Source organism: Podarcis erhardii (assembly GCF_964252035.2).
Source record: "Podarcis erhardii genome assembly, chromosome: 6".
NCBI lineage: Eukaryota > Metazoa > Chordata > Lepidosauria > Squamata > Lacertidae > Podarcis > Podarcis erhardii.
The window spans coordinates 21,928,107-21,940,940 of record NC_138510.1 but is presented as its reverse complement, the minus strand read 5'-3'; the positions used below and the strand labels follow the sequence as shown (position 1 = coordinate 21,940,940).

General features: G+C 42.3%; 1 protein-coding gene across 14 annotated transcripts in view; it reads right to left on the bottom strand.

Annotated features, from left to right (window-relative positions):
• The window catches only part of ZMYND8 (zinc finger MYND-type containing 8), an 84,204-nt gene that overhangs the window by 41,941 nt on the left and 29,429 nt on the right, over nt 1–12,834 (bottom strand). For 13 of the 14 annotated variants that reach the window (XR_014157883.1, XM_081867523.1, XM_081867526.1 and 10 more), the window contains one exon: nt 3,199–3,269. Coding sequence is in view for 13 of the 14 variants with exons in the window: in XM_081867523.1 (XP_081723649.1) it covers nt 3,199–3,269 (71 nt within the window). In the remaining variant the exon portion in view is untranslated. Of the gene's footprint in view, nt 1–3,198; nt 3,270–11,551; nt 11,796–12,834 lie in introns of those variants that run through there. The other variant, XM_081867531.1, reaches the window with a different exon arrangement.

Here is a 12,834-nt window from a genome sequence, read left to right as displayed (position 1 = left end):
CACTGGAAAGAGGATAGGGAAAGGGGGAGCATGCAAGCCCAATGCTTTGCACATGCAGACTCGTTCATGTAGCACTAAACTGTTACACCATGATTTACTGTTATGTGTGACAATAATGCTTCTGAATACCAGTTTGTCCCGAACACACCCAACCAAAGAGAACAAATGGTTGGTAGTTAAATTCTGTAATGACAAAACCACACATTTAAAGTGGGACCACGCCCCCACCGTGTGCTTAAGTATCCTCATATTATGGAGTGAGGACAAGTAACAGTCACTTCTCCTACACAAAGAAGTTGCTGCTGCATTTGCCTCTTCCATCTGCTCCAGGTCCCAGGAAACAGTGGGGTAGTGGATGGCAGGAATTTGATCAGCCTGTCCCTTGCCTGAACAGTCTCTTCCTCCACTTCCCACACAGTCCCCCAGGCTACTGCGTTCCTCCTCAGCAGGTCAGTCCCGGTGGCACGCCTCCACCCGGTGGCTGCTCCACCCATCTCTGATCTCCTCTGTAAAGGCGGCAGTAGCAGCAGCTCAGCGGCCACTCAGTACAAGGGAGAGGCTCCTGTTGTGCCTGTCCTACCACACGGTTCTCTCAGGCCACCAGTTGGGTCTGTCTCCATCCCAGGATGAGAGGCACCCAGGGAGACACATTTCTCCACGAACTCTCCGGTTCCCTCACTCCCATTGGGCTCCTCTCTGCCTGCAGCAACAGTTGCAGCAACGGCTTTGGAGGCGCAAGGACCAGCCAGATGCTCCCGCTGGTATTGTATTTTTCCTAGCAGCTTGCCGATCCTGTGGCGGTTGCCATCTTGCCTTGCCAGAAGTCCAGATGCAATTGATTTTCATCCAACACTGTCAGCCCACTTGCAGATTTGTCTTCTGCTCGTGGAATGGGACTTCCCCTTCCTCTTATTTGTGCTTCAGTCACAAACCCCCTCTCCACCCATGGTGACAGCGAACAACAACACCTGGACATTTTGCCAGTCCGTGCTTTTTTACCCAAAATAATTACCCAAATGACAAAAATAAAATGCAACTTTATGTAGCGTCACAACGTATTTATAAACAGCCATCATTCATGATCTTGGATTCCAGCAAAATATTCTGCATGGAGGAAAATGTAAACAATCCCATAGGTTTTCAATATTATATTTTGTTACATGAAAAATGAATAACCCAGGAGCAAAAAATATGAGAGAATTCAATGTATAGTTTGCACTTGTTGGGGCCTATAATTAGAGATTTGCTGCTTTGGAACTATTTAAATTCAGAGGAGATGGGAACTCGTTTAATTTTCCCATTATCAAAGGCATAACTGAGCTGTGTTGACATGACATGATGTACTAACCAAGAATGAGCAGCAAAGTCTGCAGTTCAAATCTTACCTCATCAATAAATTCATAAGGTAGTAGACAAGCCACTGTGTATCTTAGTTACAGCACCCACAACTGATAACAAAAACAATAATTTTGGCTTGCCTTTCGGAGCTGTTGTGAAAAACATATCCCCTCAGTATGTAAAGCACTTTGAACAACAAGGAAAAGTGCTAAATAGATGCTTATTGATGCAAGTATAATGTCCAAATTTGCCAAAAGAAGAGGCTTTAGGTGCCCCTTTCCCCAATTATTTGCAAATACAGTGTAACAACAGTAAGTGCACCACAGTGCAACTAGCAAAACTAAAATTGCATTTCTTTGCACAAAGGGTGAACAAGTCACAGAAAGAGCAAGACTAAAAAGGGATTAATACTGCAGTCTATTTCCTCCATTCCAAGTCATGGAGCCATACTCTCCAATGCCAGAAAGGAGAAACTGAGAGTGTGAGTCTGGCTGGCTATGACTTGGTATAACTAAGAGGGATCCCAAATGGAAGTCTTCTCCTCAATATCCCAAGAGAGGCACAGAAGGACTGTTATATACATTAGGTGTATTAGTATACACCACCACCAGAGTATAAAGTGCTTAAGGGAATAATGTGTGCCCTAAGGAACTCATACACAACCTTAATTTAGATCATGGGAGGGGCAGGGGGACCACAACAAGGGATGAATGGGGGCAAATGCAGGTAGAAACCTATAGGTATTCTTGGAGGTAGTTATACCTAAGAGGCAGCAAGGGAGACTGGGTAGAGCTTTTACAAGAAAAAGAGACTTTAAGGCAACTCAGGATAGTAGAGCTGGAGAAGTGATGGTCATTGACAGAAATATTGGGTTATGAAAGCAAAGCTTTGTGAGGGGAGATTTAAAAAAGCAAGTAGTTTGTACTGGATGTAGAAGGGAAAGGGGATGCCAGCATAAGAATTTGAGAAAAGTTGTCACATGGCCTGAACACTGAGAAAGATGAATGATTTTGCCAGATTTGTGTTAGATAAGATGAAAAACAACTCAATGTGAGTCATAGCAGAATATGACCAGAGCATAACACAGAGCTTTAGCTGAGCAGAAGGTTTGGGAGAAAGAGCATGGTGGCAATATAATGAATATGGGAAACAACGATAAAACTACAGTATTTAAAGAGTGGATGGTGACCTTGTTAATGATGTCCATTCACTGAGATACAGGACAAAATAAGATTTATGACCTAATAATAAATATTAAGTGTCTGGGCAGGAACCAAAAGAATGGCACTTGTAAAATAGTTATGCAACAGTATTCATAGGAGCAGGTAAAGGTAAAGGTAAAGGTACCCCTGCCTGTACAGGCCAGTCGTGTCCGACTCTAGGGTTGTGCGCCCATCTCACTTAAGAGGCCAGGGGCCAGCGCTGTCCGGAGACACTTCTGGGTCACATGGCCAGCGTGACGAAGCTGCTCTGACGAGCCGGCACCAGCGCAGCACACGGAAACGCCGTTTACCTTCCCGCTAGAAAGCGGTACCTATTTATCTACTTGCACTTAGGTGTGCTTTCGAACTGCTAGGTGGGCAGGAGCTGGGACCGAAAGACGGGAGCTCACCCCACCGCGGGGATTCGAACCGCCGAGCATGCGATCGGCAAGCCCTAGGCACTGAGGTTTTACCCACAGCGCCACCCGCGTCCCGCAGGAACCAAAAGAATGGCAGTTGTAAAATAGTTATGCCACAGTATTCATAGGAGCAGGAGCATAGGTCAAATCAATGTCAAAGGTTCCAAGTCACCAGATGAAGAAACGTTAGCCAGTTTTTTCCTTATGCTCTGAGGAACAGAAACACTGTTTTAACTCACCTTTGGATCGAGTGGAGATATCCATCCCTTCCACCACCTCCTGCTCTGCCTTTATTTCTTCTTCAGCCAAGCTAAGAAAGCAGAGAGATACTTAAGATTATTATTTTCACACTGTAGTTTACATATTACAGCCTTAAAGAGGAAGGGAAGCTGACTAGCAGCCTGATTCTCACTTCCATGTGCTACTGCAGTGCATGGGTATTGTGGCAACAGAGGAGTTAATACTCTCATCCAAATTTCAACACTAGAGTACACACCAACCTCATAAGGATCTTTGGTATGCTATCACCTACACATACCAAGGGTACTGAGCAATGGGGACAGGACAGAGGAGGGGTCAAAATAGTTCTGAGCTTGACTAAGATCCTGAATCCACCTTTGCAAGAAATAATTTATGTTACCTATCAAGAATTGACAATTCTGAGTAGTAGTAGTGTCAACTCCTATAAGAAATGTTGAATACAAAGATGTATTAGGTACATTTCAGAAGTATTGATACAATAAATTACATTGGTGTTTGATTTTGGATGGATAGACTTGTAAGTGGGATAAAATGCCTAAGAACCTGTTCCAATATCCTTTTTTCATTATCAGAAGTAGAAGATTGCAAGTGCACATTTCATTATTCATATAATGTATTTGTTTTAGTGTTTAAATTGTAAACCGTCTTGGGCACTTTGGAAGAAATATGGTACAGTGGTGCCCCGCAAGACGAATGCCTCGCAAGATGAAAAACCCGCTAGATGAAAGGGTTTTCCGTTTTTCGAGGCGCTTCGCAAGACGAATTTTCCTATGGGCTTGCTTTGCAAGACGAAAACGTCTTGCGAGTCTTGCGAGTTTTTCCCCTCCCCCCCCTTTTCTAAGCCGCTAAGCCGCTAATAGCCGCTTAGCCGCTAATAACGCTAATCCGCTAATAGGGATGCTTCGCAAGACGAAAAAACCGCTCGACGAAGAGACTTGCGGAACGGATTATTTTCGTCTTGCGAGGCACCACTGTATATAAATCCAATCAATCAATCAATAAAATGTTCAGTCTAAGAAAGATGGTAGAAAGCAGAGAAGGTAAGAGTTTTATGGGTTTCTATTGCAAATCTGTAAATGACAAATATACAGACTTTTAAGAGATAATATTCAAGGGACAATGGTGACTACACTTCTTAGAGTCTAGTCTGGAAATTTGTTTTCTAAAATATCATTGCAGCACCATATTAAATATATTTTTTAAACCTGAAACAAAATGAGAATAAATGAGTTGCCCACAGAAAACAAATTGCCATGGTGAACCCTAACCCTGAGACACAGAATGAAGTTCAGTGAATCTTAATGCACACATTTTTCATGGAAACTATTTGTGATTTTTTTTTTAAAGTAATTTATAACATGATTAAAACCATTAGAGCTTAGTGGCCATTAGTTATTAAGATCATGTGGTAACAAGAAAGCTTTCTTAAGGGGTGGTCTAACTCTCACTTCTTTCAGGCAGCCTGGGACCACTCCTTCTTTTAGAGAGGGACTAATATATCTCCTTGGTCAGCTAGCAGTCCTCTCCCTGTCATATGTTATCAACCACAAGGGTCAAGGGCCAAGAACACAAACGGTCAACCACTCCCATCCACATCCTTGAACCTTATCAATTGAAACAAATTTTCCAACAACTGACCTGATAGCACAAGGTACTACTGATCCGCTACAATATTAGAGTCTAGGTCCCCATGAATACAAGCAATTTTATTCTCAAAAGCCTTGCAAAAAGTCAATGCAGACTACTATGTGTTCTACCACTTCCTTTCAGCCAGTGTGTAAAAGCTCCATACTGTACTACTCTATAAAGCTCCACTGAACATGACACCAAGGGTGCAATGGAGGCAGAGAAGCAACTCTTCCTTGATGCTTTCCACCACAAAGCAGGCTCAACAGGGAATTTCCTAAGTGCGAGCAGTTTCTGAGCTCTGGGCACAATACTGCACCTAAGATTTCAGATTAAAACTGCAGAGTGGAAGGAAAGTAGGACCTTTTTCTGTCTCCCCACTCCTAGCTAGTCTCTGAAGACTGGAGAAGAGACCCCTCTTAAGAATATTAGGAGGGTAATCAGGGAAAAGATTAGACCATGTGAAAAATGCATATTTTAGCTGTAGTTCATTCATTTTCAGCTTTGTGGTGTTCTTATAAACATGTGTGTCTAGACATTTTGTTTTTGCGCCCATAACCTAGGTTTAGGGTGCCATTTAGCTCCTAGCTTTCATATCTCAGTTTCTAACACTATACGAGCATGCACTTGAGTTCAATTATATTGCTTGGAGACTTTCTCCACTGGCATTCTAGCTGTTTTCCAACTGGTATCACTGCCTTCTGCTTTGTGGTATATCACAGTGCCACCCCAGGCTTAGCTAAATGGAAGAAAATACTCAGGAGCAATCATGTCATCTGCCTGGATCATTTCTATATCCGTCAGACTAACCAGATCTTTGATATGGTCGCAAGACCCTGTCATCTGAAGAAGACCCCAGAGCCAACAGAAAACTAATAGGATACATTAGGGCAGACCATTCTAACAGAGGGGGAAAGTTGCTGTTAATCTGAACCTCAACAGGTGAGCTGATCATGCCAAGGAAATGGTATCAAAAGTGATCACCTTCAGATCACTCTCTTCCTACCCCACCAAGAAAATCAGGTCCGGTGTGTGATCACCTAAGTGTGTTGGGCTGAAGACAAGTTGGGACAACCCTGTGAAGTCTTGAGCTGCCCCAGAAACAGCAGCCTCAGCATGGATGTTAAAATACCTCAGGACTGACAGCCTGGAGAATCTCAACACCACGTCCCAGATGCTCAGGCGGGGAGACTGTCGGGAGCAAGGAGCAAACGCAATCCCTAATCTGTCCTGTTCATCCAGTGCCAGGCACAACACCAGGAACTCAGAAACAGAAACCAGAGACAGAAGTATCAATTTATACAGACAACTTCCTCAAGCCTTAGATCTGCTCTGGTGATGAACTAAAAACCCTGGCAGACACAACTTGGAAAAACCACCCCTTCCCTGCTTTCCAGGCTTTGGTTATACAAGTCCAGTTTGTCTCCATAGCTGAGGGGAAACATGGGAGTTTATTCTTACTGCAATATGCTTCAGTCAAAAAGCAGGAAATTGTCTTATGGCTCTCCAAATGTCTGAGACTCATAGGAGCTGCCAATACCTGTGAAACCTGCCCAGTTGCCACCAATCAGAATAATATGGAATATAAATGATTGGATGGCAGAGGTTCAAATAGGACACAGCAGGAATACTTCAGGTCATGAAATAACAAGAATTCAAGGCCCTGCATTCTGTTTCTAAAAACAGTTGGCCATATGTCTCTGGGAAGCTCACAAAAGGCAATCATCCATGGCTTCATAATTCATGCCTTGTTAGCCCAGTGTGTTAAATGACATTAAGCCAGAGTTCCCAGTTTCAGGCAAAATGGGTAACTCTGGCTTAATGGATTTCCACATTGAACCTAGTGCACAGTGGGGAAAAGAGTGAGAGAAGTCTTTGCACCCATGGCTTTATAAACCATGTAAACCATGCCTAAAGACAAATGCCTAAAGGTGGCCACTGAAGGCATGATGGCAATAGTCATTCTCTCTTTGATCACCTCTTGCACTTAGTAATCAATATATACCACATATGAACTGGAAGTTCCCATTATTAACTATCATGTCTAATGGCTATCAAATCTGTCCTGTAGAAATTGTCTAATCTTTTGATGATGGTGCCCTAGGAAGAACATTCCATAAGAGAGCAGCTACTAAAAAGGTTAATTCTTGTGTTGCCACTTTATGGGCCTCCTGTGGAGGTGGCACATGGAGAAGGGTCTCAGATGACAATTACAGGGTCTGGGTTGGTTTATATGGAGACAGCTGGTCCTTGAGGTCCTGAGCTACACAACATTCTATAGGTCAAAACCAGCACTTTGAAATTGGCCGAGAAACTAAGTGGAAGCCAGTGCAGACAGACCAAGATTAGTGTTATGTTCTCAGACCATACATATTGTCCTGGTGAGCATCCAGGAAGCTGAATTCTATACTACCTGCAGTTCCCAAACGATCTTCAAAGGCAGCCCCAAGTGCAATAGATTGAAGTAATTAACACAGAGATTACCAGAGTGTAGAAAACAGAAACTAGGCTCTTTGTGTCCACATTGGAGCATTGGTGGGCCACTCCATGCCACCAAAGTCACTTAAGCCTCAAGCAACAGTGATGGAACCAGAAGTATCCCCAAGCTATGTGACTGCTCCTTTAGAGAGAGTGTAACCCCATCCAGAGCTGGCAGTTTCACATCCATCTGGTGTAAGGAACTATGCAAATGCTCTATTTTATTTTATTTATTTATTTATTGAATTTATATACCACCCTATGCCTGGAGGTCTCAGGGCAGTTCATCCTCTTTAGCCTTCCTTACAACTAAGACTGTGTCTTTATTATTCCATTTGCTATTGTCTACACCAGGCATAGGGAAACTTAGCCCTCCAGATGTTTTGGGACTACAACACCCATCATCCCTGACCACTGGTCCTGTTAGCTAGGGATGATGGGAGTTGTAGTCTCAAAAACATCTGGAGGGCCGAGTTTGCCTATGCCTGGTCTACACCAGCTCCAGCTCTAGAAGAGCAAACATGACAAGGAGAACACAGTAACAGCATACAGAGCTTGCTTTGGGAATCTTTGCTGGTTGCTTGGTATCCAGAATAACTTGGTAGTCATTGTTAAACTTGAGAACCTGGTTCTTTATCCACGACTAGACCATTTATGCATAGCTTAAATTATACAAATTCCGTAACAAATCTAGGGGAAGCCCACTATGCCCATCTGCTCCTTGCTTTTAAGCAACTAATGATCTGTAAGGTAAAGGTAAAGGGATCCCTGACCATTAGGTCCAGTCATGGCCGACTCTGGGGTTGCGGTGCTCATCTCACTTTATTGGCCGAGGGAGCCAACATACAGCTTCCAGGTCATGTGGCCAGCATGACTAAGCCGCTTCTGGAGAACCAGAGCAGCGCACAGAAACACCGTTTACCTTCCTGCCAGAGTGGTACCTATTTATCTGCTTGCACTCTGACATGCTTTCGAACTGCTAGGTTGCCAGGAGCAGGAACCGAGCAACAGGAGCTCACCCCGTTGCGGGGATTCGAACCGCCGACCTTCTGATCGGCAAGTCCTAGGCTCTGTGGTTTAACCCACAGCGCCACCCGCGTACAATGCCCTAATTAATTCTTTAGGAGTCAACTGTCAAAAATCTTTTTCAAAGTACCGTATTTTTCGCCCCATAGGGCGCACTGGCCCATAGGGCGCACCTAGGTTTTTTTTTGGGGGGGGGGAAATAAAGAAAAAAAATTATTCCCCCCCCCAGGCGCGGGGCTGGGGCAGGGGAAGCCCGAGCTTCCCCCAACCCCAGCCCCCAGAAAAGGCTGCTATCCGCAAGCCCAGGGAGCCCGGCGGGAAGTCACACCGGTCTCCCCAGGCTTGTAGATATCTGCCAAGTCGCGCAGCTCTCCCATGGCTTGCCGAGAGCTGCGCAAAGCTCGAAGCCTGGGGTGCGCTGAACTCAGCGCGCCCCAGGCTTCAGGATGCAGGCAGCTCTCCGCAAGCCGTGGGAGAGCTGCGCGACTTCGCGCCGGGCTCCCATGGCTTGCAGATAGCTTCCTGAAGCCTGGAGAGCGAGAGGGGTCGGTGCGCACCGACCCTTCTCACTCTCCAGGCTTCAGCGAAAGCCTGCATTTGCCCCATAGGACGCACACACATTTCCCCTTCATTTTTGGAGGGGGGAAAGTGCATCCTATAGGGCGAAAAATACGGTATTTAGAATATTCTGAGCTAATTTCTATCTACATATTTGCAGATAAGATACTATTCTCTTTGCAGGCATAACAGAAATAGATACAATAAATTACTTCTGCCTCTTCTCTGCTGCTCTTCCAAATGCCCCACAGTACTGAAATTTCTAAATTTTCTAAAACTGTGCAAGACAACAGTTAACACATTTTAGTGGTAATTAATTACATCGAAAACAGAATACTTTTTTGTAAATAGATTAAGGATAGGACCATAGATTTGACTTCACATCTCTGTTATATACACTACTCTGTCAGGATCCCAAGATCAGCGAAACATTATACAGATATACGTTTACCAATTGTCTCAATGGTTTTGCATTATGGGGCTAGAATATCCCTGCATTTTCTGACAGCTATAAACACACACTCGTTCCACTTATCAACTGGGGTTATAGCAGTGAAATTTTGTACATAGAGAATAACCTTCCATTTTAATTTTAATCACACTATATGTAATTTAAGGAACGTTCCAAACCCAAGGTTCGCTGGGATGGCTAAGTGAGGATCTAGAGGATCTCCAGCTCAACCAGGCCATGTCGGCATATGCCCCACATTCTGGTTTAGCCAGAGATACACTGGCATAACTCCCTCAAACTGACTATGCTGGCTGAACTGAGACTGGTATATCTTCCACGAGCATAAGCCCTTTAAAATGGGTGTTTTGGGGTGCGGTGGGCAGAATCTTAACACCGTTGTGCTTGGTCACAAGAGCTGGTGACCGCGCCAAACCTATAACATCAAAAGGGGTGGCATACTGGTGTAAGTCAAATTCTATTTCTGTTTTCCCACTGCCAGTCTTAGGCCAGCTCAGCTGGCAGTAGCCCTGCTCTTGAACAGAGTTAGGAATGGGGTAATTTACACTGTTTTAACTTAACACAGTGTAAATTATGCTGGCTTCTTGAAGTCAGGATTTTTGTGATACTCTTCTGAATTATAGCAGCTTTCCAAATCCTAAATACCTGGGGAGGGGCCAAAACTTCATATTGGAGAACATACTGTGCATGGAAAAGGTCCCAAATTCAATCACTTGCCTCTCCAGGTAGAGCTGGCAAAGACTTTGACACCCTGGAGAATCACTGCCAGTCAGTGCAGACAATACTGAGCTAAATGGACCAATGAACTGGACAGACCAATGATCTGTCTCTGTACACTGCAGCTTCCTATGTTTCTATTTAAAAAAATTAAGGTTCTAGCCTTTAATTCTCCAGAAGAATTGTTTGCAGGCTGTTTAAATACAATATCTCATTCATCTCACCAGCAGTTTAAATAAAAGATTTAAAGAGGCAATCTCAAAAGAAAACATTTCCCAAACAGCTGTGATTCAGTACTTTTGCAATGCTTTTTCTTTCCCCAGTACTCCTTTCTATTATTTTGCTTTTTAAAAAATGGAGGTCACTTTGACATCAAATGAAATGTAACCAGAAAGAAAATATTAAAGATAATGTTAAAGAAAACCAGTAAAAATCTGAGGGGTAAATATACAACATCTTTCATTCACCAACAATTCATTCAGCTCATTTTAGTAATCTGATATTTCTTGCCTTTTACTGTGCTTTTAAGAAGATACTAGTCTAGAGCTGTGTACCACAAATAGTATTGAAGTTTCTACCACCACAAATATATATATTCTGTGAGGGAATTCTTTTCTTAGAAAAAGAGACTGAAGAGAGCACTTCTGTGAGGAAATCTTTGCCAACAACATAACTGACTAAAATTTATATTAACTACAGCATTTATCAGGTTCAGTAACACACACTCAATTAAGTCTCAAATGTTAAAACAAAACTAAGTTGTTCCTCATATACTTTTTAACTTGCATGACAGAGATGATTTGCAAATGGAAGCTCTCCCCCTCCTTTATTTTTACAGGGAAGCTGGGAGATGGGAAGTAAAAAGGAGGGTTATAAATGAGCACAAACATACCCTATGGATTTGAGGCATATCTATCTTTATCACTACTAAAAAAAGAATCATATTTCCAATTTGCCTCCATAAGGTATTATAGGTTTTTTATATTTATACAAATAAGATATATCCTTCAGAGAGTATCATTTCATTACACCCTGAATAATAAAAATATGAATGTAGAAACATCTGCATATTCCCTTATCCTAGGTTAACTATAGACAGCAATCAAAAGTTGTACATGAACTGCTGCACCTTGACATTTAAACCAGGAAATCTGATATGGAAATCTACCTAGAAGATATTGCCCACATATATAATAGTATCAGTTATGGAAATTACTGTATTTAAGTTAATCTCAAGCACTATACATTTCTGGAAGCTATTTCATTTAAATGAAAAACAATGTTTTAACATCATAAACATTTAAATTCATTTTTAGCTTCAAAGTAATTATTGCTGCTCTCAGATTGTGAGCAGCAATCATAAAATAAAATGTCCAGAAATTGCATTTAATAAGAAATTGGACAAAGTATTTTGCATGCCATTACTGAATAAATAGCATCTGTGTATAAGCACTCACCTATAACAGTCTCTTACTCATCGGTAGCTATGCTATTTATGCAGGGATTCTTAAAATGGCGTCTGGCAGCACTGCATTGCCTCATTCCTATACTGAAAGCTAAAATGGTAGCAATTTATTCAATAACTATGTCCCTTGTTTAAACAGCAGTACTGTATTCAAAGCAATCATCTCGGTAGCAGAAAAAATAGTAAAAGATGACACAGTGATATCTGACAACCTAATGTGTAACTAAAATTCAGAAGAGAGGGAGCTCTATGAAGTCACAGGTTACTAAGGAAATCCTTCCATTTTAGATGCTGGCTTCAGTTTGCATGTGCAAGCACTGAAAATGTTTCTCCAGCTACCCTGCAAAAAGCCTAATGTGTATTAAATTTAAATAATACTGACAATACGTACAAGACAAATTAAGCAGTTTAAATCCAGATGCATACATACATTTTAAATGTGCTTTTTCCTTAAAAGCATGAGAAAGTGGTAATAATGTTCACATATTACAGGATCTTGCAAGCAACTGTTTAATTAATACTTATATGGCATAATAGGTTTCTTATAATGCTAACAGCTCAATCCAATGGAGAAGCTGACATGCCTAATTCAATTCTGGCTGAACACCTCCAAAATATGGAAACATAACTGAGTATATTCCTTTGTGCACAACCAACACTTGATTAGTCCTGTGAATATTACCTCAGGATAAAGGTTTCTTTTTATCATATTTTGAATCACTCAATGTCATGGGCTCTGACAATAAATTGTTATCACTGAAGGGAAAAAACATGTCTGATTGTAGCAAAAAATGTTAACCTCAGCTTATATGTAACAGATTCTGTGGGGGGAAATACATTGGGCCCTGGTTTCTAACAACAGGTTTTGAAAGTCCAATCTTAAGGCCTAGTGCACCTATTTTGTGGTGCTATGTAGAGAATTTGGTACAAGCACAGCTCCCAGAATGCCAAGATGCCATCTGGGGCTCTTTAAGTTGATACTCTTGGCTCAACAGAATCTAGGGCATAGCTGGCACTGAGACTTATCACTCTAGAGCGGATGACTACAAAGTAGCACCTGTCTTAGGGAGGATTGAATTTCTTTTATTTCTTGCCAGGTATAAAACAAACATGGCTGCTTTTCTGAACGAGGGAGGGGGGAGAGTGGCCATTATACAGAGTAGCTCATGTACACGGATGTTAAATTTACAAATGTGTTGGAAATCCTAGGGACTCTTTTGCATATGGTTCTTCCAATGTCAGCAAAGCAGCTGCTGAAGGGGGGGCGGGGAGAAG